Below are 27,913 nucleotides of genomic sequence, written 5' to 3'. Positions count from 1 at the left end.
TGTAAACTATGCATTTCACACTCTAATAATCAACAATAAGGCCTTTTCTTAACAAAGGTATAACTTCCCATCTTAAAACCCACATTTAAACAAAACCTGAGTTACAAAGAAAAGGCAGCCTAATTTAAAAACGTCTTTATTTCATCAACCGGATCCGGGATCATGTTTTTCAGACTTGTTTACATTCAGACAACAAGGTGAGAGCACATGCTGAGGACAGGAGAGGAGGCATGTTCGAGTGCATGGGTGCTCTGTCATACAATCTTCTGTATGTGTTTGTGGATATGTGTAACTTTTTCCTACAGTCCTCTTTGTATATGGGCACGAGAATGTGTGTGTGTAGTCTCTCTTTCAGACAGTCTTTTGTTCCGTGGCCTCCGGAGCTGTTGAGGCCGATTTTGAGTCCTCCTGGGTCTCGTCTAACTCCTGGCTGCAGCCTCGCTCAGCTGACTGCACGCCGTCTTTCACCGTGACGGCTGCGTTGGAGTAGCTCGCGTCGATACTTTCATATGGCTCTGATGTACACTGAGAGAGGAGAAAATGAGGAAGCAAGGAACAGAAGCATTATTTACATTTCATTTGTTTATCGCCTGTTCTGTAATCACAACATCTGTGTCTAAAGTCAAATTAGCAAGAAGGAATTTTATTTTCCCACCGTGCAAGAAATATTCTATCTATGTTTTGATACAATTATTTTGCCTATTTTGACTGGATTTCAAAACACACATTCCTGAATTTAACCAGCACTTTTAAATGATGTAAGTTCCCATGTGACATGACTTTAAATAAAGAAGCATCACTGGTGTCTCCCAGAGGCTGCAACATTGATTACATCGCCAATTCAAATTCAAGTTAGGGAATACAGTCATTGTTGACGTTTCGTGGAACATTTTTACCAGAAAGATGCTTAGAAATGCAAATGTTGTCCAGAGGGTTCCTCCAATTTGCAAAATGCGTGTTGATCTGCCGATTATATTTGAATACTTCGGCAAAGTTTGACCTTTTTGTCAAATACGCTCCCCGGACCATCAATACCACTCTCTGAATTTTGCTAAATATGAAGCTACATATTGTTATGTATATATTCCAGCTTGCCCGAGTGAATGCTGTAATGAGGGGACTATATTTTGCATTAAGACCTTTACATGCACCTGTTGATTTTCCCTACCTGCGTGGCTCTGCTGCCGGACCTGTGCGAGGGGCCCATGGCGATGTTGACGCTGGACGAGGACTGCGTGTCCGTGGTGTTCCCCCCCTCAGCAGCGGACAGCCCGGAGATCACCAGGCCGCTGGAGAAACTACGCTTCCCAAACAGCAAGCTGAGAGTGGACGAAGATGAGGAGACCTGGGAAGACATAGGTGTGCACAGTAAACACTAAGATTAGAGTAGAAAACACACATATGCTCATGCACAACAATTATCTGTAACTGAGAATAACTTTAAGTCAATATTACACTATAACCACACGCTTTAACCAGAAGGTGTGAAATGTGTCCTTGATAAGATTTTGTTATAATGAGAGAGATAAAACGCTGAATGTTGCTTCAAGTATGTAGTGATAATTACATAAGCAATTTAACATTTGCACAAACCATATGCAGTGTAATTCAGGGGGTTTACTGCTCAACACTGAAAATACAGAAAGCTGGTGTGGCATGAGAATCCTGTCATGGAAACATTTCAGTTTGAATGGAGGGGGTAAGCCTATCCATGTTCCTATTGCAAGTTGAAGCAACTTTCTGACCTCCTAGATTACAGTTAGACTCCCTTTATTTCTATCTTTCATACTGTGTACAATATAGTAATTAAACGCCTCAGACAAACATTATATTTAGAGTTATAGGATAAGCAACCATTTGTAAGAGGAACTGTGTATTTTTTCTAAGTATTCTTTCATTTAAACATGTTTCATACAGGGTTTTCATTGCCCTTTATCATGATTTGGGTAAACTGCAAGTGTATAATCTCCAAGTGAGTTAAAAAAAAGTATATCTTCATCTGTTCTCGTGTGTTTGTCAACAGAAGGTGTGGATGTATAGAAGTGTAACTAGCGTTAACCTGGCTGCTGCGCTGCTGATGCTGCGCTGCCTGGATTTGCGAGTTGATCCCACCGGCTCCTGAGAGACGGGGGACCTGAAGAGAGAGAAACATCCTCTTATTGTTTTATACTCCTATTAGAGGATGCATGCTTCAGAGTGTGTGTTTGTGGGGTGAATACCTGTGAGAATATAGAGGCTATGGAAGTGTTGAAGGACAGCTGACTGTTGGACAGACGCTGGACGAGGCCGTGGGTGGAGCCTGAGTCCAGGATGGGCCCTGATTGGCTGGTGACGGGGGGGGCGCTGACTCTGAGGCTGCACCGACCGACTGCGGTACTCTCTCCTAGCTGCAGGAACACACACACACACACACACAAAAACGTTATAATCTAAAACAAGAATAAACACGTGTGTAAAGAGGTTTTATTTGTGATAAGTCTGATGAATCATGTACCTTTTAATACTTTGTAATACAAAATAACATTAAATCAGTTCGCTGTTTAACTTCAATGCACTAGATGTAAAAGTAATTATTGTTCATTGTATATATTACACAATATCTACTGCAAACATTATTCCAGGGACACTTCACATTAATGCACATTGCCGTAAAATAGTTTGCCAAGAGGCTACTTGTGTAGTCCCTGTTACAAAGTCACCATAAACATGGACTGTTCGATGCAAAACATTTTTTTGGTGCTGACAGATCTGTGAATATATTTTAGGGTTATGGTTCTGGTTGGTGTATTAAATGCAGTCAATAGATATTCTCCACAAAGGATAGTGAGACGTGTGTGTGTGTGTGTGTGTGTGTGTGTGTGTGTACCTGCGTTGTGGTGCCTGCGGCTGTGTGTGGTCCTGGCTCTGTGCTGGTAGAGGCTCAGGCTGTTGGACGCGACGGAGGACGGCCGGTTGTTGCTCAGCGATGAAGAACCACCAGCACCGCAGTCCACATCCTCCATGTTCACACCACTGTTACAGCTGGTCAGGTTGTCTTTACGCACCCTGAAAACACACACACACACACACAGCTCAGATTTACTTATTTAGTTCACATCAGTCTAAGGGACACAAACTGGCCATCAAAAATGTAGCAACTCTTAAGAATTCTAGCTTGTTTAACACACATAAATAAATACACAACAAGGGAGATGTTGCGTAACTCTGCTGGCAGATGGAACACACACTACTGCAGCCTTCCTCTTAAATTACTTAAATATTCAAGCTGACGAGGCACAGCCCGTCTCCCTGGCTCCTCGGCTACTTACTGAAATTAAGAATACACCTTTAACTCGAGGCCGATGAAACCGGATTTACAAACTAATCTAATCTGAAAGGAAAACTCAGCCTCTAAGAAGCTTAAGAGAGAGCCACACACACATTAGCTGACCTGCAGAGGTTAATTCAGAGCCTATACAATAAGCTATGCTGTAGGTGTAGGGACTGGGTGAAAGAGAAAAAGATAGAGGGACGGAGGGAATAAAGGAGCAACAAGAGTAATATTTTTGGCTGTCCTCCCACTCTGCAATCCTCTCTCTTCCACTGCCCTTGTGTCTGTGTTTAAAATGACATTAAGTTGGCAGTCCCTCCTCAGCACCGACTTCCACTAAGTCAATAACTGTAAATGCACAGAGAAGCACAGAGAAGCACTGACTCAGCATTACACTGCGGTTTGCACCTTACCCAGAGTGATTTACACCAAATACAACCAGCTGAATAATAAGTAAACACTTTGAAGTTACTATACTACATTGGGGTTAAGATCCCTCTTGTGGATCTTAAACCCAATGTTGTGTTTTGGTGCCCCTAAACAGCTAAAAGAAAAAAAAATTCTTATTGCTGTTTTATCAATTGAATACTTCATAAACTTTTCTAATTTCACAATGAGTGCTTATCAAGTGATCGACTTTCTTTTCAAGAGGGTACTGGATCTTTTGCAGCGCTTGAATGTATTTTAGTGCAATAACTCCATTATTTTAATACAATAATAACAGTTATTCTAATGGGAAATTATATTGTATTCGTTTTTGCCACTTATAATTAGGTTGCTTTGTTTTTGTGATTGTTTGCACTCCTTTAGTACAATGTCAAAAAGAGCCTTCTTTTTTACAAACAACAAATTGAAACTAACCACTATCAGTGTGTAAGACATATTACATTACATTGTGTGCTTAATGCTTATACAGCTCACTTTGAAGCGATGTTAGCAAGAATTATTAAGGGAAACAATATTATGTGTACCCAAATACCACTTGAGCAACAACCCCAGGCTGAAAGGGATTAAATATATGACATACTGTATATGTTTTTGCTTTATAATGCAAAATAAATTAAACTGAGCTGATATCAAATGTTGAGATACACTTCTGAGCTTTCTGGGTATCTAATTCAAGTACGTTTTTCCAGGAAATGAACCCATGACCTCTCAGTTACAGCACTGCCTTATTACCCACTAGACCGAATTTAATAAAAAATGATGAGAGACTTTAGCATGTGAGGAATGTTAAGTTATCAGTACACTCAAAGGGAGAGTTTTTAAGGGAGGTCCGAATAGGCAAGGAGGAAAGGACTTTGCTTTTGACTGTGGTGGGAATATAATATATGCTTTTAAATATGCAGAAATGTATTTATTCTCTACTGACCGTAACCATTTGGAGCAGAGCCAGGATCGTATTGCGTCCAGGCTTAAAGCGCCTCCTCCGATGCTGCGGAGCGAACGATGTGTTCCTGCGTACGATGTTGTCAGTGGTGACACATACCTAGAAGATATAGAAAAAACATCAGCGAAAAGAGACCCCTACACATAGACAAAACGATAACGATTTATTTTTTGTCATATCCAAAATGCATCCAGCAGAGGGTAAGTGAGCAACACTGATGCAAACTTTAAATTCAGTCATGAAAGCTTGTAATGTTGGTGTCATGCTCAACACTTCTAGCTGTGACCGACACGTACATGGGGTATCCCAGCGGCTGGTCGCAGGACGAGTTCACCATGTTCCTCAGCGCCTGCTTCGAGTTCTGGATGCTGCCTCGCTCCGGGTTACGGTTTCTTAAAAACACCAACTCCTGCTGCTGGCCTGCCCATAGACCTCGCACACACTCCTTATTGATCTGCAGACAGAGAATCAGATTACATCATATAAAGAATATATAAATACTTTTTAAAGTAACTTCTGTTTTATCATCCTCCATTGGAAAAAATATTTGATTTAACTATGTTCCGACAGCTTCTGATAGCCTGTATATAAATCCCTATTCTATTAATGTCACCTAGACAGTACAGAGATTTATATGAGGAGCGCTAAACTTGGAAGCAAATACAATTATTTTATCATCTATTCTCTTCGGCTTAATCCATGAGAGAAGAAAGACAGATAGGTATTTGTGATAGCTTGGATAAACTTTGTTTGTTGTCCCTATTCTGCTCCTTTTCAGGTTCATATGTGTATTTTGTGCCTCTACTGTGACATGTGTCCATGCTTTAATGTTGAAAAGATCTTTATTTTTCTCATACTGCCTGTTCTGAAGCACCTCTTTTCACCCTCTGTCTGAAACCAGAGCCCATTTTACTCTGATCACTGACCACTTAGATATGTCCCGCCCCTTAACCTATCACGTACAATGTGTTGGAGCGCTAGCCTATAGAAGCGTAAGTGTTACATAGTGATGCCATTATATTAGGTAAGTAAATAAAGCAGTTAAATGGAGAGAAACTCCCTCTGGAGGACTCACTACAGGAATAGGAAAACTCTAAAAGGTATTTAACAACATTTTCATACTCAAAAAATGGACTCTTACCTTGATGACCTTGAAGCTGAGGTGGCGTTTGTACAGCATGATGACCTTATACTCGTCCGTGCCGTCGTCGATCATGTGTCTCAGAGTGAGCAGCGTGTCGCGGCTGGAAAGCACCGCCTTACGCCAGGCGGGGTCGCTCTCGTGGCAGATGACCAGGCTGCTGCGGTAGTTTGTGATGGCTTCGTACAAGATGGAGGCCTCCTCGGTCTCCTCCAGGCAGGTGAAGTGATCCTGAGAGGCATAATGGAGCACTTTAGTATTTTGATCAGACTGTAGAAAACAGTCCGAGAGTAAGAGCCATTTTACAAAAAGCATGGTGTACTTTACCTGATGCAGTTTGAGGCTCATTCTGACTGCAGGAGCCACCACTTTCTGCAGGAGGTCAAGGTCAGCAAAAACCCACTCGTCTTTGGTGGCGATGCGGAAGTCACCTTTAAAAAGGGTGTTGAAACCGTACAGAAACGATTCCAGACTTTGTGGGGGAAGGCAGAGGTTTGTGGGGGAAAAGTAGATATAATGGGAAAGAGGAGAAAGAGGGGATATGTTATGAAACTCTGTTTTTAGATTATAAAACCACACAAAGACAGAAAGTCATGAGTTCAGTGTTTGGATAAAAAGTTGGTTTCTACCGCCCCCCTCAGGTGAATCTATCAAACTGCAGGCAACACAATAGTAGGCCCCTGCTACTGATACTCTGAATAAACTGTTTGTATTGCTCTTTAGCTTGAATAAGGTTTACCTGTTGGACATGTTGTGCGATGCCGTGCCGAGGGATCTCCTCCCCAAGACGGAGAGAGCGTAAGACAGAGTGACCAAAGGAGAGTCTTCATCACTGTCCACAGGCTGGACACAAGCACAAAGACAGGGGAAACATGAAGACACCGGCATACAGAGAACATATAAAAACAAGTACAGATCCTTCTCAAATGTTGGACTTCTTATGACCTTAAAATGTAATCTGAGATAAATTATCACTGTAATTACTCTTGTTTTAAACAATTCGCCGGTCAAAAGAGGAAAAAGGACGATGTTTTTATGATTGAATAACAACTATTAGCTTCAGTGAAAGACTCATTCCTCCGAGATGCACCACAGATGTTACGTAATTTATTTTATTTTGTTCTATATTATTCATTCTAAATTGAACATCTGTCAATGAAAATCTATTTCCCCCTGGGATTATTAAAGTATTTCAGATTCTTTTTTAAACAGTATCAGATAATCACTAGTTTCCTCCTCTCAAATGAGAATATTTGCTGGATCATTAAACTAAGAATGTCAGACTTTGAACTGCTGGTACGAAAAAACAATCAATGTAAATATTTTGATAGGCATTTTTTAAAACTATTTTCTGATATTTTAAAGACTAAACGGGTAAAAAAAAGTTCAGTGAGACCCATGATGAGGCTTGATAGAATAATCGTTAAGTGGCGTACCGTCTCCATCTTCCCAGCACAGTGCTGGATCCACTCCAGGTAGACGTTGCAGAAGCTGGCGCGCGTCACTCCCTGAAGGCAGTGCACGTAGTCTTCATCGATCTTCACACTAAAGACCTGAGGGTCGCGCTCGATGTGGTGCCACTTGGTGTAGGACAGCAGCGCCTCCTGCACCGTGACGTCTGTCAGCCAGGTGGAGAGTTTGGGAGACTGGATCAGGTAGTAGATGATACACTGGGGGGAGGGACCAGATCAAAACACTCAGTAAAAGGAGAGCACAACAGAAAGAGATGGCTGTGTTGTCGATGCTGGACACATCTGGAGCAACTATTGGCAAGCTGTCGTGTGTAATAATGATTAATGCATAGATACAAGTCTATCTATTTAACATTTTGGCAGGCGAATACTTAAGAGCCCTTGAGACAAGAGCGGGTGATTGAATATGTCAAAGGTCGATGCCTTATTAGAGCTGCACGATATTACCTTCCATAACAGAGACACAGTTAATTCAGTGTATTCAAATATCATCTTATAAACAACAAAAAGAGATAACAGGAGGGCGTGAAGTATGCTAGGTGTTTTGACATTGCTGCAAAATGTGTCTCGGCATCGACATTAAGCTAGGCTCACATTCATCTATATAAAAACTAATTTAACATTTATTTTACCTCTGAAATACGTTAAGATAGGGACCTAATTTACACTATAGCCGAGCTTAAACAAACACAACAACAAGAAGAAGAAATAATAGGCACTATTAGAGATAAATAAGAAGTTCAAATGTAATTCAAAATTAATCAACCAAGTAAAAATTAAAAGTCAGGTCCGGTGTAACAAGAACATATGTTTTCAACTGACACAAACCAACTAACTATCCTTGCAGTTTAAATGTCAGAATAATGTTAAAGAATGATAACTAGTGACGTAGTAAAGAGGCAATATGTCTTGTATACTCTTTACTTTACCAAAGTGATATAATTTACTACTTCTGTAAAATGCACACACAGAAACAGCTACACACAAATGCAGCGTACCTTCAGGTAGTAGGTGATGAGCAGCTTTCGGAGGTCGTACACCTGCAGCATGGTGGCGGCGTTGTTCTCGCTGATGCTGTAGCCCTCCAGCAGGTACTTGGTGGCCATCACCTCCCAGGCCAGCCAGCGCAGGTTGAAGGCGGCGTTGCAGGACAGCATGTGGGGCAGGTGACCGGGCTCACAGCAGCAGCAGGAGTCGTCCTCCTCCACCCCCTCCGTGATGGCCTCCACCTCCCGCTGCTGGCAGTATGTTCCTGGGAGATGGAGAGAGATGAAGGTGATCATTCAGAGAGCGAGTTATAATAATATATTTATTTTGTTAGCGCTTTTATAGGTGCTCAAAGTCGCTTTACAGAGGTAATAAAACAGGACAACAAATAAATATAGTAAAAGTCACATTAATATCGAGCAATAAAACAATCGGACATTAAAACGTTTGAAAAGGTACATTTTTGTACGTTTTTTCAAGGTGAGCTTGTCATTCCTTTAAACTCCAAGGAGGAATAAAGGATGTTATCATGGATCACAATAAGAAATGATGACAATAATGTTGGCGTTGTCTTATGCAACTATTCATATTTAAGACTGCACTTGTATTCTATTTTTTTTTTACATGTCTTATTCTAATTGAACTTGTTTTATTTTAATTGTATTCTCTTGGCTTTTTTAAATGACTGTCATTGTATAATGTGTTTCTATTGCACTATATCTTAAGAAGAAGAGAGAAGAAGATGGACTTTTATTGGAGGGGGAAATTCAGTTAATGCTTTAAAGGTTTTTGTTTTTTGTAAATCATTTTTTATTTCCTAGGTGCTTTATAAATGACATACATTTCTCACGTTTTTATTCTATGAGACTTACAATGAGTGAATAGAGTCACTTGAAATGTTTTCGATATATTTTGATGATTTTCAGGATAGTATCGTAAACAGCATAATTTCCGATTATTGTGACCTTAAATGTCCATATCGTCCTTTGCCTAGGTAGAGAGCGTCAGTCAGACTGTACCTCTGAACTCCAGCCCCCTCAGCTGGAACGTGACCAGGCCGTTTCCGATCTCGATGAGATGGACCAGGGCGTTGAGGTAGTCAGACGCCAGGATGAAACAGTCCCCGGCGCTGTAGTTTCCCCATCGGCCGAGCATGAGGTCGCCACAGAGCGAGTGCTGCAGCGAGCGGGTCAGGTACTCGTAGAAAATGGAGTTTAGGTTGCTATCATCACACCCTGCAAGAGAAATACATCAGGAGAATGTAATGACAGATAGATGAATGTGTGTAAAGAAAGGACAAAGATGGTGCAGAAAAGTCTGGTAGCTTCCTTCTCTAATTGATTATTAACTATGAAAATACAAATATATTAAATGAATATCAATATAGTAATGGAACAAATGATTATCCTAATTTATCTAACAAGAAACACTTAATATACAATTGCTTGATTTATAGGAGATAGCCAAGTATCTAAAAAAGGATGCACCCTGTATCTGATGTAGTAAAAAATACTCACCTGTCTCTTTATCCACTTGGGACACCAGTCTGCTGTTTGAGTTGTCAATACGCTTTGTGCTGCAAGAGACGAGAGACAAAACACAGTTAAAATCATATAGATTGTAGAACCCAAAAAAGGTTTAAAGCTATCAAACAAAAGGCTTTAATCCAAAAGCTTTCCCAAGAGTGCGTCTTGTAAAATAAGGGGGTCAAAATGTGGCAGATGATCGGACAACAACAACATTACAATAAAAAAAGCTGATTAGGACAATATATCTTATCGAAGTTTCCCTTACACTGTATAACCATTTTTAAGTTTGTCAGAAACATAAGATCTTAATCTGTTTCTTACTGAATTAAATACATATCATTTTAGTTGTAAAACCTCTGCAGCCATCAGGTAATCTTGCAACAAAATATTTTAAGACTCAACTATTGTGTAGTTGTTTTCCATGTCTTGTTCCTTGGTTGTCATGTTCTCTTGGTGTTTGGCAGAGGTTCACATCAACAAACCTGTACAACTGCTGCCTAAAACACTAAAATCAGTCAGTGATTTTACTATCACGAGTCTCAGACACCAACATCTAAATATAATCACACAGGCCGCTTCGTTTCAAACCACTGAAGTTTGGAGAACAAAGCTACAGGAGTATTTTTGAAAAGCTCTCAGTGAGCTGAACTACAAACAGCCTCTCACATCAATAAGTTACAGTGGACAGAATAGTGTACGTTGTGTAAGTGTGAGAGAGAGAAGAAGAAGACGGTCTATCTAAACATGACTAACTCTGCTCAAAAGGATTGGCTTAATGTCTTCTTCTCCAGAAAATATGTAATGTTAATAGTTAATATTTTGAATGTATAGTATATGAAAGAAATCATTAGTTACAATTTCTAAATACTTTTCAACTTCCCTGCTGTGCCAGTGGCTCTCAAAACCAGGCCCATTTATTTCTACTGAAGCTGTAAGTCTATTAAAACATGTCAAAAATATATACTTTTAATTATATAAAAGGTTTAATAGGTTCCTGAAACAGTTGGGCACTGATAACTAAACTCGAACTGAATGAAAAGTAATTTTATTTTGCTAGTGACTATTTACAGCAGCAGGATAGGATTACAACATAAACTGCAGTGTGTGTTAATAGTAATGAATGAACATGCAACAATGAGGCTCATTAATGTCTTCAATAGTTTTAACAGTTGTGGTCTGTGGCACAGATAAATAAGATATTGTTAATCAGCCTGGCGACAAGCATGTGCTAATATTAACTTGTTGCAATATTGGTTTTAGTATTTTCATTGGATTTGTCGACACTTGAGCCAATTCTTCAAATAGCAGCGTGTCAGGATTTTCTCAATCTGGATTCACAATGCGAGTAAACGGTTTCCACACACCTCCAGGCTGTTTGGGATTTCATACTACACTCGCTCACTCACACACATCGTCAGGGCCTTACTTGTAGTTTCTTTCCCAGAACTTGATGGGCCGTGGATAGGAGGAAATGAAGATGGCGCTGCCCAGGAAGGGAGCCAGAGGAGTGTAGAAGATGGTGGTGAGCAGAGTCTGGAGCAGCAGCATGGCAGAGTCTAGACACACACGCAGCTGTCAAGGAAAGAGAAGTAGGTACTGATGGAGGCAGACACACACACACACACACACACACACTGTACAGGTCTTAGAGAAAGGATACGAGGCACAGCGAACGGCTGAGCGAAGGCATGGAACGCGCTGCCCCAGGCGATCTGCCAGGGAGCGATGTAAACCAAGATGAAATGGAGCTTCAGCAACAGCTCACGCATCTGGAGAGACACAAACAACACACAGTCAGTCGCCTACAAACAAACCTCATCAGAGCAGAAGCAGCATTTAAGGGATACTGAAATATTTGACATTGGAGTTTATTACTTAATTCAAACTAACTTTGTCCCATGGCAAAAAAAAGTGAAAACTAAGTCCACAATGGTTAACAACAGGCATGTCAAAAATAATGTATTCCCCTTTATATGTAAGTGGCAATAGCAGACAAAACATAATGCAGTTGAGAAGGCCATATTTTATGATCAAAAAGTATATCAACATCCAGTTTTGTCAGATCTGTTGCTGACTATGAAGATTTGTACTGCTGATCATTACTGATCCTCCATGACAAGTATACGCATGTCTTTGAAACTCTTCACATTTCATTTCCAACACAGACTTTCTGTTAAACATAAACTATCTCCAGAGCCAAGGTGCATTATCCTCATGTCTTTTTCTTTATGAACTTTACCCAATAAGTTTGTTTCTATTTCTGAGAAGCTGTTGGATTCTGTGTTGAGCGTGTGAGTGTGTTTTTGGTGTTAGAAAGAGATAACTGTTTGTCTCTATCATTCACAGACACATAGACACACACAGAAACACAATCCCTGCTCTTGTACCTTGTGAAAAATAATAGACATGACGAAGAAGTCAAGCAGGAAGCTCTCGGAGGCGTGCGGACAGTCGAAGTGGAAAAAGACGAGTGTGAAGAGCAGGGTGAGGAACTGGAAGCTGGGGTCGCAGAAGGAGGAACGCAGGAGTTTCAGTCCAGCGACAGTCGTCAGCAGAACGTCACAGCTGGAGGTGGCACAGAAAATACTTTAAACAACAGATTCAAAAGGTGGTTCACCACACACACACACACACACACAGACTCACACACACACACACTCACTGGATTCCAAGCTTCTTGCGGTGGCTGAGGGCGAAGCCGTCATTAGTCAGCGCGCTCAGAACGATGGCGGGATACACCACGTACTTCTCAAAGCACAGGAGCCCCACGTACAGTCGCTCGAACCACATCAGCACGGCATCCTCTGTAACACAAGAAATAACAAAGATAACACAGGTAGACCATAATCACAGTTTTATACAGAGAGAACTAGTTCAAGGTTTCTACCAGGATGGGTTTAATGTACTCAGGAGACGAGGTCATAAGAGGACTCATAATTGTTGATTGTTGTTAATTCTGCCAGGGAAGGCACCTTTTTAGCCATTTATATATATATATATATATATATATATATATATATATATATATATACATATATACACATGCATATATGACCCAAATATGTAAATATGTTCATTTAATTAATTTCTTATTTTAAAATTGACTTAACTGTATATAATTTTAACGTTATCTTTAATTTGATTAATCTTTAATCTTGTGTTAATCTGGGCTGTCCTGTTTATCATTCTTACCCTGTTGCTGTATAAACCACTGAATTTCCCCACGGGGATTAATAAAGGTCCATCTTATCTTATCTTATCTTATTTAAGTTTGTTTACCCGTCTCTTGGCTAAAACAATATCCCTATCATTGCTGAAAACATTTTCGTACATTTTTAAATGTAGAATTCATGCAAAATATGAAGCCATTTCATTACTGTGTGGTCAAATGACAAATGTAGACACCTTTAAAGCCTTGGCGATTATGTTTGCTCTTTGCAGGTAATACTTATTTATTAACAGAAACCTCTGGACTATATAGAGTATGCATGCTGACCTCTGGGTTCAAACTGGTGGTACTCCTTAGTCTTGAGAACCGGATGAGAGATCCACAGCCAGGGGTGGTGCTTCCTCAGCTGGGGGATCAGGTAGTGGGTCACAAACCCCACCGTCCCCGCCAGAGCGTACAGCACGATGGTCACAAAGGGCTGGATACAAGTTGGTTTACCATAAAAGAAACATAATGAGGATACATACTTATAAGCCAAATCCCTTCCTGCAAACAGTGACAGAGATCAAAAGTAAAATAACAATTGGGACAGAAAGAGGGAACATTATAGCTCACCTTGAGAGACAGAAAGACGGTGCTCGCAGTGAGGGCGAAGGTTAAGATGTAGGCAACAGAGCACACGACTACATCCGACAGCAGGATCTCCTTCTGCAGAAAACAAGTGAGAGGGAGAGCTGCAATCATTAATAATCCACACTGAATGAAAACCCTCTCCCTAATCAGACTCATTTAGGTGTGAGATTATTTCTGTCTAATCGTACTGAGCCTTTAACTTTTGAGATCAAAGATGCAGCAGCTGGAGAACACTTTTACAATCCACATTAAAACTGTACAAGGCGACGGGAGGCTTGTTTTCTCTGATGCATAATTCCCTCTAATCACACTGAATGATCGACAGCAGACATTGTTTCATTATCTCGCCTGCAAATCTGAGTTTAAAACACTCTGGTACCCGCACACAACATGTAAGAATTCAACAACTCACATGCATGGTGCTATTAAGTATTGATTTCCTGATGTGGTAATTGTAAGTTGACAGAGCTAAATATGGCTCTGGGCTGCAGCAATTCAAAACAATAAAACAGTTTACTTCATAGGATGAACATTTGCACTGTTAAGTGTTTTTATGACTTCATGGCAATTGCTGATTATAAACCAAACAATCTTTAGTTACCATTGAGTTTTGCAGTTTCTCTGGCAGCGGGTCTTTACTTTCCGTGTCTTCCTCCTCCTCTTCTTCACTCTCTACCAAAGTGGGCATTATCTTTGACTTGACCAGAGATCTGTAAATAAGAAATGCCACATGTGTAGGATGAGACATTAGAAATAAGAAGATAGTGTTTGTTGAATAATATAAAGAGATGTTTGGTTGCCAATCCTTAAGGAGAGCAAAAAACGGATCTTTTATAAAGTACATTTTTTTCCTCACAACAAAAAACACATAAAATTCAGGGTTGTTTATGTCTGAAAAGTATTCTCATTACACACACACACACACACACACACACACACACACACACACACACACACACACACACACACACACACACACACACACACACACACACACACACACACACGCACACACTCTGAACTCACATTAGTACAGAGGGGTCGCTGCTCTGTCGGCTGAGGTGGTAGGAGAAGACCACCAGAAGGCCACAGAACCCAGAGAACAGAGCTGGTGTGTGCTGCTCATCCCACGGCTCCTGTAACACACACACACACACACACACACACACACACACACACACACACCACACACACACACACACACACACACACACACACACACACACACACACACACACACACACACACACACACACACACACACACACACACACACACACACACACACACACACACACACACACACACACACACACTGTGAATAATACTGCCGTGCACCACCAAATGATTTTAGCTCTTCACCCCTAAAACCTTCTTCCCGCAGTTGCAATCTTGTCACTTTTGAAGAATGACTAGCAGCGCTTTGTATTTGTTGCTGAAATTGCCTCCTCTTTTATTGGATGACCACGAGCCATAAAATGAGAATAGGAGAGGATAAATGGCTATACTCACATCTCCTAACTGCTATATGCTCTGTTTTGTTTTACATGCAGTTAATTTGTACCTTGAGAGCTCCGAAGCAGAAACCGTAGAGCAGAGAGATGGCGATCAGACTGCGCAGGATGCCATAGACCGCAGAGACGAGACTCGTAGCAGCTGAAACACAAGTTAGAGAGAGGATGAACAAATGTGCATAAGGATTAAACAATGAGAGCAAGGTTATAAGCATTTACTCTAGTATTTGTCTTGTGTTTATATAATACTACTCTTGTTAAATCACTAAAACTATTTATCTTTACTTGAAGACCCTGAAAATGTAATTTCTCAATCCTTTTGGTTTCACACATAAATACACTTTTGGGCAAAAGTAAGAACCATTTTGGACTTTACACTTGATATATTGTTCCTCTTATCAATGGATGGTAGTTTGGGCATCTTAAACTCTTATTGATTAACGTCGACAAATATTTAATCTCATAGAGAAGATTCTCAGCGACTTGTATACAGTTTACACAGATTACAAACCTGAGCCTTAAATCCATTGATGCATTCAGAAATGACCGTTTACAGTAAACACAGAAAGAAAATGAACATCCAATTCAGATCTTGAGTCATGAACAGAAGCATTACTGAAATCCAACGATTAGAAACACTTTCACCAACCTGTTCCTCCAAATAAGTGCATGTCGATCTGCTCTAGCAGGTAGATGGTGAAGGTGTTGATCTGGGGGAAAAGGCCCACCAGGAAGGTGAGTGGGAAGCAGTAAGTAAAACCTGTTCAAGGCGAAAAACATGTATTAGTGCTTATTTTGAACAGGCATTAAAACAAACAATAAACTACAAGAAATACAATATGTGACGTGTACTAGCAGCCTCAAAGCCGCCTAAAACTAATCTCAAATTGAGCTATATGTGTCTGTGTGAATTGTATTTATCTCCTGGTACATTTATCCCTACCCACTAGCAGGTCTCGTAAGAAGCCCAGTGCGTCGTGACAGGCGATGGTGACTCCGTACAGGGTGGAGACGGGCAGGTCTTTGCTCCTCAGGATCTGCTCCAGCAGCCAGATCAGAGCACAGAAGATGCAGAAGTAAGCCGCTCGACTGTAGGCCACCAGCTGGTTGTGACCCTGCGGAGAGTAGGAGGTTAGGATGTTAGTAACAGCAGGATAATAACAACAGCTAATGATAACCACAATATTAATACAATTTTCAGTCACATAAGGCAAATCTTAAGTCCTTTTTATGCCTTTTCACAGTAACATGACACAAGAGCACTATAAGGGGTCATATCTTCTCTGGTCACATTGTTTGGGCATCAGTCAAAACCCAGCAAAAATTCTAATTAATTACCCTAAATACTGGTAATTATAATGCAGGGCTAAATATTTATTTGAATGAATTAGTTTTATCTTTACAATGTAATATTTCCTCAAGAAGTCAAAGACAAGGTAACATTAAACTCACATGTGTTGGTGAAGCTGCATCCGGTTGAACGCTCTGTAAAACAAAACCACAGAGGCCAATATTAAATTAGTATTTGTAAAATTAACATGAAAACAGTTTTGTCACATCTGAGAGGAAGTAACCATCAGCAAAAAGGAACTGGCAATGCATGAGATCAGTTTTTATGTAATCTACATTAGGTAGCAAACATTCTAAGCTCACACATGAATGATTCCTTAACCAACATAGTTTTAGGAATGAAATGTTTGAAATAAAATAACACGTTTTAAAACTTTAACCATCGCAAAACTTCAGTCGAACAGTTAAGATTCAGGTTAACTACACAAAGCTATTGTTAAGTGGTTTTTACCTTCAGTAATGAATACTGGCAGCTGGCGATGACCAGACAGAACTGGAAGACCCAGAAGTCTTTGAAGCAGCCGTGATTGAGGAGCACAAAACCCAGGAAGGACACCATGAAGGCCATGAAGATTGCCACTAGATTTTCAAGAAATTCCTGGTTTCTATACAAAAACAGCACAAACAAAGGCATACCTAACGAAGAGCATCATTCCTGAATAGTATTGATGATAGACATATATTAATGGATTGAGTTAATGCTCAACTGATGATTACATTTAACACATATGACACTGAATTATGACAAAATGGACCAACCACACATCTGGTGACTGGCTTTATACAGTATGGATCAAATCAACTGGAAAATCCGAATTTTTTGAATTTCTTTCTAAGTTTGACAGAGAACATATAAAAAAAACTGACATACTAATGTCTAATATAAATATTATTTGTATAGTGTACATTTGCGAACTGAATAACATGTATGATATTGAATTTTTAGACTTCGATACAAGTATGCACAATGGTAAAATGAGTTTGTGTGGATTACCTGTCCAAAAGGGCAAGCAGGGTGAGTCTGTCATATAAAATGTTGATCCACTTCCCAGGAAACAGTTTGAGTTTGTAATAAATCTTTCTGGTGGGTTTCTCCTGAGTGGAGGTCTCTGACGACTCATCCAAAGAGTCCTCTTCCTGACACACAAACACAAATAATTAATACCTACATGAATTCATATGCAACATGATTTTCCATGTAGGATACTTCAAAACACTGTCGGGATCATCATAAGAAGACATAACAACATATTTTTCACAATGTGCAAAACACACACTAAGTGGTGCATTAATGATTCAGCAGAGAGTCTGTGTAGTTTCATCTTAAACAACTGATCCTGGCAGCGTTTGTCCCCCCTGCTGGTCTGTATGCAGCACTGATGTAAACTGATTTAGATGTGTTCATATGGCCACTGTTCCAAACATCAGCAGTTTATTTCCTTTTGTGCAGTTTATCAGTGAGAATACACAATAGTAAGAATCTGAAACCCACATTGTTTGTATGCGTGTTTGCTTGCTAACAGCTTCCTTGTACACTCCCTTTGTTGACACATTGCTACAATTCTTGACACGTTGCCACCCCCAACTATTGAGTAGTGCAATAGCTTAAACCAGTGGTTCTCAACTGGTCAGGCCTCGGGACCCACTTTTTCCTTAGTCAATAGATCGCGACCCGAAATGTTGAACCACTCAAATCTATTCAACAAAAAATCCTGCCGTAATATATACGCTTTGCAGCATACAATATTAATTAAAGTGAAATAAAGTGCATATATCCCTTATATTTGTTTGTTCTTTCACTCACATCTGCGAACCACTCGAAACGGGTCCGCGACCCACTTTTGGGTCGCGACCCACCAGTTGAGAACCACTGGCTTAAACAACCCGGAGAGCTGGGTATCAAGTCACCCTCGTGCATTTACAAAAACGCTCCACAGCAATTTTCCAGACTACTACTGGTCAAAACCCATAGGATTTAAAAGACCCATAACACATACTTCCATGCATTTTTCATTAAATAAACAAATCCTTTCTTTAGTCTAAGTAACTCAGGTTTTTAAGATCATTGGTATGCACGAAAAGAAAGAAAATGTGAAAGCAGATGGACACCTGGAATATCTCAGGGTGCGTCCTCCGGGGCCGGAGCCGGTGTGCCGGGATGATGCGTCTCTGGAAAGGGCAGTCAGCGTGGCCCCCCGCCAGCCCGTCCTGACCCTCAGAGTTAGAAGAGGTTGACAGCAGGTCACTGGAGACACACAAACACACACACAAAGAAGAGGGTGACTTCTCTACTTAGGCAGTGATGGTAGTTCAGAATGAGATGCAAAGGAGGCAATATGGTAAGAGGAAGTTAAGAAAAGCACACAGAACAGGAAAAAGGGGATGGAAGAAATTGATAGAAAAAGTTTTAAGGAAGAAATAATGAAGAGGAGTAGGAAATATGTGTCAGCAGTACCACATGTTGCCAGTGATGAGCTCTGCTCCTAGGGGCAGGTTGAGAGCTCTCTCTGCGTACAGCTTACGAGGACGGTCTCCTGGTGGGACAAACACACATGGAACACGTTTCAGTGTATAATGAATGTGAGATAACGAACAAGCGGGTGATGAGGAGCTAAAAAATTATGTAGGATTTGTTTTCAATTTTAGTTTTAGCAAAGCAGACAAATATCCAAAGTATAACTTTTTGATCATTTGATCATTTATTACATCGTTTTAAGCTTTTTTAAAAGTGAATCCTTCAGCTGCTGTCACTAATACTGTGAATCAGAGTCAGACCGCCCCAGCAAACAGTCTAAGGAGCCAGCTCAAATAGACTGCTAAAACTGATCAGGGAACTGCTGCATGTGACTCATCTCACTTTGTTTCCAGCGCACACACAACATTACATAACATTTTAACTGTTGATTTTTCTTTTTGATGGCTGCTTACTGTGTACAGTATGGAAGGTGTAGGCATCTTCTTTGTTGGTGGCCTCTGGTCTGCAGATGACCTGCAGCATGGAGCTCTCTGACTGAGAGGTTTGGGAAGGCAGCGAGTCGTAGTCCGGATCCTTCTCTCTGTCCGTCTGTGGACTGCACACAGGAGAAACACTATTCATTTCATTTCAAACCTTTATTTATCCAGATTGGTCCCATTGAGATCATAGATCTCTTTTTCAAGGGAGACCTGCAGCAATTAGGTTCCATATGAAACATAAAACAACATAAAACAATAGAGGATATCATACAACATATTTACAAGCTATATTTACATACTTATCAACATTTACAAATACCCATAGTTTCAAAGAGCATTTCACTTAGACTTGCTTTAAAAACATTCAGAGGAATACAATTGCTCAGTTTCAATTTTAGCTGTAGACTGTTCCAAGCAAGTGGCGCTGCGCACATAAAAGCTGTCTTACCTAAGACAGTCCTTGCTCTTGGCACATCTAACAATACTACATCATGCGATCTCAGACGATAGCTGCTTGCAACTCTCTGTGTTATCAGAGAGCAGATATAATACGGGAGTTTACCCAACACGGCTTTATAAATAAACGTGTACCAATGACTGAGCCTCCGTACAGTAAGTGATGGCAAATTTGCCTTGGTATACAGTGTACACAGTGATGTGTAAGTGCTTTACAATTAGTGACAAATCTCAGTGCACTGTGATAGGCGGCATCTAACTTGTTCAGGCAATGGGCAGGTGCATTCATATAGACCAGATCACCATAGTCCAGCACAGGTAAAAAGGTCACAGTGACTAGCCTTTTCCTGGCTTCAAAAGAGAAACAGGACTTGTTTCTGAAAAAGAAACCTAGTCTAACCCTCAGCTTTTTAAGCAGGTTATTGACCTGAAGTTTAAAAGTGAGACAATCATCAAGCCAGATACCAAGGTATTTATAACAGGTAACCACTTCAAGTATTATTCCTTGCGCAGTTACAATATCCAAAACCGGCTCTGGTGTCTTTTTAGCTTTTGAAAAGAGCATTACCTTGGTTTTCTCAACATTTAAAAGAAGCTTTAGTTCAGAGAGCTGAGTCTGATTAATGTTAAAAACAGCCTGTAATTTAACACCAGCCTCCTTAATGGAGGGACCTGTACAGTACATCACGGTATCATCCGCATAAAAATGTAAAGTAGCTTCATCGACATTTTCACCTAAACTGTTGATATATATAGAGAATAAAAGTGGACCTAAAACAGAACCTTGAGGAACACCATTAGCAATGTTTAACCACTCAGAAGACAGCCCATCAAAGTGAACACATTGGGACCTTTCAGAGAGGTAGTTCACAAACCACCCCACTGCATGGCTGGATATGCCTATACTGGCTAGCCTCTGCTTTAAGATGCGATGATCGACGGTGTCAAACGCTTTGGAAAGGTCAATAAATAGGGCTGCACAACTCTGCTTATTGTCTAACATACTCGTAATGTCATTCACCACTTTCATTCACTATAACTGGAGATGCTGGATGGATGACTGATTTCAGCACTGTGCATATTTTCATTGAAGTGTGTGGGTGTGCAGGCATGTGCACCTGTCAGGGGAGACTATTGGGATCTGTGTGGGTGGTATGGCCCACAGTGTGTCGGTAGGCAGACTGGTGGGTGGTTTGGGTCGTTCTGGCTTGTTTTCCGTGTTGCTCTCTGATATCGTCTTCTCTTGTCTGGAAATCGCACTCAGATTCTCTGCAAGCAAAGAAAAATGGAAATGTTTTTGGTTTGAAATAACAGAGCTGATCTTCAATTGGGAAAAGCTTAAATGTATTTGTTTACGTTTTCTGTTTTCTACATATTTTCCTTTGTTCCAACACAAATCTGCTTTGGTTTCCGAGCATGGGTCTTGCTTTTTAGCTAATTTGCCTATTGATGTATATGAAATTAACCAAATACTTATGATTGCATGGTATTTTATGCCGCTATAAGTTGTTACTGGGCAGTACCACTTGCTTACGAAAATGTGTGCTTCTTAATTTATATAATTTGACCAAAGTGAAAAAAAGAACTGCGCAACTGAGTGACATCATACAGTATTAGCTAAAAACACCACAGTCATTTGAACTAGAAGAAATAGTTAGAATCAATGCATTGTTATAACATATCTTTATAAGGATAGTATTAGTATAAAGATGTAACCTTATATAGCTCATGTACAAAGAGAAACAGTAAGAACTGCAGCTCATAAAATGTTGCTGAAATTGCAATGATTTTTGCGTACAACTGAATACAATTATGCATTAACACTGAATAACATGTAGATGATGAAAGGTAAAAGAACAAACCTTCTTTCTGAGATTCCCATTCCTCTGCAGGTTCTGCTTCCTCTTTAGGTTCAGGCCCCTCCCCTTCCTGTGAGCTGGCCCCTCCCGCTCTGATACTGAGCGACCCCAACAGGGAAACAAACTCCAAGAAGTTGGATTCGTTGGGAATCTGACCCTCCTTCGCTTCCAGATCTGACTTTGAACTGGTCATGGTGTTCTGATAGGGAGACACAGATTTGAACTGTATGAATGAACAGATGGATGGAGATAACTAGAAATAGAAACAGAGACAAACATCCAACATACTGTGTTATGTGAGCGGTCTGAAAGCAGCACAGCATCTTTCCCGCTGTCCATGCTCAGGCCACGGATGTGAGCTCTTCCTCCGGGCCCGTAACGACCCAAAGCTGGCGGCAAACGCAGGAAACCATATGAATCCACATTAGGGTCCAGAGGATCTGTGTCGTCGTGGTGGGAGTGGACGTCGATACCTGACGAGCTGTTATCATTGGTCAGCTGCGGGCTCTGTGTGCTGTCATCAGTGATCTGCACACCGAGGTGTTCCAGTTCTGGATCCGGACCCTCCAGTGTGGTGAACTCAGAGGTGGATGTTTCTCTACACAGGTGAAACTCTTCACTTTGGTTGGCTGTTGGTTGCTGTTTCGGGGTGGAGTCAGCCTCTGAGCCAGCTGCTTCTTCATCCTCTTCCTGTCCTTCATCTTCCACCGCCAGCTTCTCCTTCTCAGGGGAGTCGAAGGTGATGACGGGGATCTTGATGTGACACTCTCCTGCATCCTTCTGAGCCTGGGAGGACACAAATGTCACACACACTGTATTATACAAATGTAACAACACCTAGACGTAAACCAGGTTATCATTTAGATGAATGTTAATCATGAAAAATAAGCGGAAAACATTAGAATAAGACATTGACATTGGTCTGAAATTATGTTTACCTGTGCATTCTCTAAAAGGCTCTGCTTGACACTCTCCTCCAGCAGAGCAGCAGTCTGAGGGTCGCAGCTCATGGTGATGATGATCTTGACTGTGTCACTATCGACCAGCCGAACCGATGCAGACCCGGGGGCGGAGTTGTCTACCAGAACCACTTCAATCTCATCAGAACAGTAAGTCTCCTCTACTGGCATAGCCTTAGAGACAACAACAAGGACAGATGGATTTGTACTCGGGTACAAAATAAAAACAATGCAATGATAGTTTAATCACTTCTTTACCCTCCAAACTGTATAACAACTTACTTCTTCGAGGCCTACCTGTGCATGAGCTTCTTGGATGTAGATTAAATCCTCCTGACGGTCCTGGGTAGATGGGTTACCCTCAATTTCAAGTGAGTTGTTGTTTGCATCTGGGGGCTCTATTTGCCCCTCACTCTCCTCCTCGCTCTCATCTCCACTTCCCTTGGAGGGCGGCAGACCTTCATCAGCTGTTTCCCTGTCTGCAGTCTCTTTATCCTCGCCGACGTCTTTTCTGTCCTGCTCAGAGTCTTTCTCTAATTGCTCTCTGTCAATCCCGAACATAGAGCCCTGAATGTCTATCCCCTCTTCCTCAGTTTCAATTATTTCTGCGTCCATTTTCCCTGTCCCGCTCCCAGATCTAGGCCGCATCTCTTCCCTTTCAGCCCGGGACGGGGTCCTCTGCTGGGCCTGCAGCAGGGGAGCGGCCTGGTCTGGATTCGGGCTGGAGAGGTCATCTGGAGAAGGGCTCAGGTTCAGGCTTCCCTGCACAGGCCTCTCCTCTGCTGCACAATCACCCTGTCCTGGAACAAAACGAAATGAAAATTCAAATTAATTTGATTTAAGATGTAATAATAATACAATATACAACACAATTCTACAATACTTGAAATGGACATTTTGTATTCTCTGGAGTGACAACCCAAAAACATCCCTATTGTCTACAGCAGTATTTGCCAATCACATCCTAGAAAAATTGCAAGTGCCGGATACACTTGAGTGCAGTTGTCGTCTGACGCTTTTTACCCCAGAGTTTGCATCCTTTTTATCACTAAGCTGATTTTTTTTCTGACTCATCACCAGTGCATTAGGTCATTTACAGGAAGCAGGCAGCTAATCTTGTTGTCTGACTATTAGTTCTGCACTTTGCCGAGCATATTCACACTAATGATGTGTTCCAGCACAGATTAACTGACTTGACACTACACAGAACACATGTTACCCCAAATAACATACAGGCCCTCAATAGTGACAAAAACCATTAGGACCTCAATTGAAGATGACCTGGGAGTACTGGCGTGCAAGTGGCTGTCTTTCTACATCCTGTATTGATTCTATAAGTGTTAACTTACCACCTTGTAATATTGTCAGTGTTATTTTAGGCATATCACAAAATCAACAGGATGTCATCTCTCTGAAACTGTTAAAGAAACAGCTCCAAGTAGCCCAATCATATTTGCCTTGATGCCAGGATTATCATGGTGTTTTCAAGATTCTTTTTCACCAAAGACAAACAATAACACAGAAAAACCAAGAAGATTAAGTTAGTGATAAACCAACAACATCTGAGTTACACCTGGTAAGATTACTGTTTTCTTTCAATAAGGTCTGGTGGCTTTGAAGATAGCATGGATAGATAAAACTTCCTCAAATATGGTGAACACTTAAACTGATATTAAGTCTGGCAATAGCTACCTAAAAACACTCAATAATAGCGTCCACAGCGATTCATTGCTTAGCCTCGAAGACGTTACTTCTGTATTTTTCTCTAAACTGGGGGCATGAAGACTGCCATTTGCTGTTTGTGTTACACTGAATACCTCATACAACCCTACTTCCAAAAATATAATATATCCCTTTAAGAAGCCACAGCTGTCTCAGCTCTTCCACAGTCACTTAGTGGCTTGTCTTGTTTCCCACTAATTTATTCAGATATTTCCTTTGGTAGAGAGAATAATCAACATCACCTTCTGCAGTCTTCCCCTCGTCTGACTTCGAACAGTCCTGTATGGAGGAGGATTAAAAAACACCTGATTAACATTCAGACATAATGTAGGTCAACACAGTGTTTTCTATACAGCGTGATTATTTTCTCAGGTGTCTATCTTTTAACCTTCACTCACCACCCCTATTAGTCCTGGGTCAGTTTCAGTCTGTTTCACTGTCACCTGGATCACCGGACTGGTACGTTTCCGAGCCAACATCGTCATGGCAACACTGTCGGGTACTGTACTGCTCTTCCTATGAGACAAAGACAAGAGACGGGCGGAGAAAATAAATGATGAGGCGGAGGATTCAAAGTTGGGGAGTTTGTGGAAGTCAATACACTTTCAAATTAAATCATCTGACTTTCATTCCCAACCTCTGATGTTTTAAATACTTAAATCCAGTGATTTATTAGGATGAGAAAGCAGTACAAATATGTGCCTCTGCTATTGCTGTATCATCTCTCCACAGGCTTAGAAATATAAAAGAAATACAGTCGCAGAGGGACAGGAAGTGATACATTTGTCTCTGTGTAGATCAAGTGTGTCAGAGCGGAGTGAAGATCCCTGACCTCTCCTCATTACCTCATTCACCAAAGCTGTACTGAGCCTTTGAACTGAAGTGGAATGAGTCTATATCCCTCTCTAAAACACTTGCTCACGAAGCCAATATGAGCTCAAAGAAAGGGAATACGAATACAGACATTGAAAGAGGAGACTGATTAAATAAAAAAAGTATGTCAACAATTGTAACACACTCAGTCAGTATGAGTGCAATTAGTCTAAAAAGAGGTCTCAGATCCAAATGTACAATTTTATGTTAAATTATTAAGTAGTATCATTAGGGATTTAGCCCTCTGGCCTAGATATGGTAATGACTAACTTGGCAGGGGAGCAGCTTGAGATACAAAGGGAAAACATTGGTTTGTTGAACTTATGTTGCTGTATATCTTTCTCAAAAGCCTCCAATATGAGGTAAAGTCAGATGTCTATAATAGTGTGAAAGAATATTTCAGCTCCCTTAAAAGTATCCCTCTGACTGGACAGTAGTTTCAGCATTATAAGTGTGAGGGTTTACCTGATGCTGGTGGGCAGGCAGGAGTCCGAGGCATTACTCTTCTTCTCCGGAACCTTGCTGAGATCAGAGAGGCTGCTGCGGACCACCCCCTCGCCCTCGTCGAACATCAGGTGCAACCGATAGTTGGCCACCTTGATGAGGATGAAGAAGACGGTGATGGAGCTGCAGTAGATGCTCAAAGCCATGGTGGTAGGGGGCAGGGCCTATGGAGAGGTAAGGAGACAGGAGCTTCATCATATGTCCACTAAAACAATGTTTGAACATCACTTCTCTTCTTATTGGTGGATTTCTGCAAAAGGTAAAGCTTATCACAGTTCCCGGAGTGAATTACATGCTCGGTGAAAAGAAGATCTAATTTGATTAACTGGTGGATTAATGAAGGTTATTGATCCCCAAGGGATGAATGGCCCATGGGGAAAAAAACAGAAAGATTAAAGACCCAGTATCTGCATCATGCTCATACATGTGTCATACTGATCTACAGAGATGCTTGCTGTGTTTAAAATAGACACTTTTATCTTCCGTTACAGATGTGTCTTTTGTGCTTACATTCCTTTGTTATTCAACTTGGTATTAATACTTGCTGAGTGCTGCATGCGACCTTCAGATAAAATTGCTTGTAAACTTGAAATTCGAAACACCTCTCTCAGAAAGCGTGTGTTGTTTATGCACGGGAAGCAGTGGGTGTTTTCAAACAGACTTTGAAAAGTGTCAGTGTCAACATTGTAATGGTGGCAACACTCCTAAATGTGTCACTCTCACACCAGAGTAAGTTACTTTGCCTCACTAACTCTCATAAATGGGTATCCAATTTGGGGTATAGCCCACAGTCCCTACAAATTAGCCCATGGGTTATTCTGTTGACACAGGAAAGCAGGGATATTGAGAGCAAACACATCATCTGTTTTATGATATGGAGAATAAAGGTTAACTGGTTGACATTGTTCCGTAATGTTATTGTATATCATTGTCACAAACAATAACAGACAAGCTGCAATCAGATCATCACCCTTAGTACTGCACATGGCTGTTGTTGCCATCATACTACACAGCTAAGGTTAAGCTGTTTGACCCATAACAGCAACTCTATTTTTCCTCCACACCATCCTATGTATACGATGTAAATATCAGTTGTGCCTCCTGACTCTCACATCATCCAGGAGCAGCCATGCGTTCCCTGCATGCAGAGGAAAATACTGCGACAGTGCTGTTTTTTAGCCTATAGTACTTCCCCATAGCAGCATCCAGACAATGAGGGATGTTGGATAATTCAGGATAAAAACGCGCATGAAAAAAACGCTATGGCACCGTGAACATCTCACACCCCCTGAGAGGCCTTGAACGTCATGTTCCCCCATAATAGACTCACCAGATGGAGAGACAGGGGCAACATCAGGAGGAATATCCACAGATAGAGGTGGCAGGAGTTGTTGAATTTATTCTGGTCCGGGTCGTGGTACCAGCCCCCGGTCACAGATGCCCACACTCCCTGTCGCAGGGTCTGCACAACCTGGGATCCCATCTCTCCTGCTGTCTCCTCCTCTCCTCCGCTCAGGCTGGAAGGACGGATGATGCTGCTGCTAGGCTACAATGGTATGATCTCCTTTAATGCATGCTACTGTCGCTACGCCTCCATGTTGGGGCGATGCAGCACGTCTCCTGATCCTTCTCTCTCATGCCTCTTCGCTCTTCCTCGGTGGTGTCCTGTCGTCTGCCGTTTCCCATCCCATTGTCGATTCGTCCATTGCTGCAGCCGCGGTCCTCATCTTGTCCTGTTCGTCTCTCTCCTTCTCCCTCTCCTCTCCAGCACAGATGCGCAGCTCCGACCGCCTCCCCTCCCCTTCCCGCTTCCTCCCCCTCCACCCTTTGCTATTATATGAATCACACCTTCAGTGTTTGTCTGACACACGCTGACAGTTTTCAGTATAAATCTGTCATTTTCTGTCATATACTAATCTGTGAATAATAGCTAGACTGTGTGTACTGTTGACTATAGGATATAGTGTACGCATGCACACGTGTACTGTTTTTCTATATAGCCTATTTTTGTGGTTAAGGTTGTGTATGACATGCATATAGGAAACAGCCGAATTCATTATGAAACCACGATATTAGGCTATAAAGGAAAG

General features: G+C 41.2%; 1 protein-coding gene across 1 annotated transcript; it reads right to left on the bottom strand.

Moving 5' to 3' along the window:
• Positions 1-119: 119 nt before the first annotated feature.
• Positions 120-27,612, bottom strand: pcnx2 (pecanex 2). The gene is given in 41 exon segments (XM_034238106.1): positions 120-525; positions 1,169-1,345; positions 2,060-2,134; positions 2,220-2,339; positions 2,341-2,387; positions 2,867-3,045; positions 4,683-4,799; positions 4,997-5,154; positions 5,842-6,072; positions 6,169-6,313; positions 6,581-6,684; positions 7,278-7,511; positions 8,312-8,565; positions 9,320-9,535; positions 9,818-9,876; positions 11,256-11,385; positions 11,490-11,598; positions 12,217-12,394; positions 12,492-12,633; positions 13,326-13,476; positions 13,614-13,706; positions 14,233-14,341; positions 14,658-14,767; positions 15,196-15,287; positions 15,795-15,905; positions 16,089-16,260; positions 16,598-16,630; positions 16,947-17,100; positions 17,490-17,632; positions 18,605-18,740; positions 18,951-19,029; positions 19,424-19,566; positions 21,025-21,175; positions 21,769-21,964; positions 22,054-22,551; positions 22,704-22,898; positions 23,022-23,524; positions 24,689-24,725; positions 24,845-24,962; positions 25,785-25,987; positions 27,154-27,612. Coding segments are annotated over 41 exon segments (6,429 nt in total). The 5' UTR covers positions 27,307-27,612; the 3' UTR covers positions 120-351.
• Between the last annotated feature and the right edge of the window lie 301 nt (positions 27,613-27,913).

This window comes from Gymnodraco acuticeps, unplaced genomic scaffold (genome assembly GCF_902827175.1).
Source record: "Gymnodraco acuticeps unplaced genomic scaffold, fGymAcu1.1, whole genome shotgun sequence".
Lineage (NCBI taxonomy): Eukaryota > Metazoa > Chordata > Actinopteri > Perciformes > Bathydraconidae > Gymnodraco > Gymnodraco acuticeps.
The sequence above is the reverse complement of the archived record's forward strand: the minus strand, read 5'-3'. Positions and strand labels throughout refer to the sequence as shown.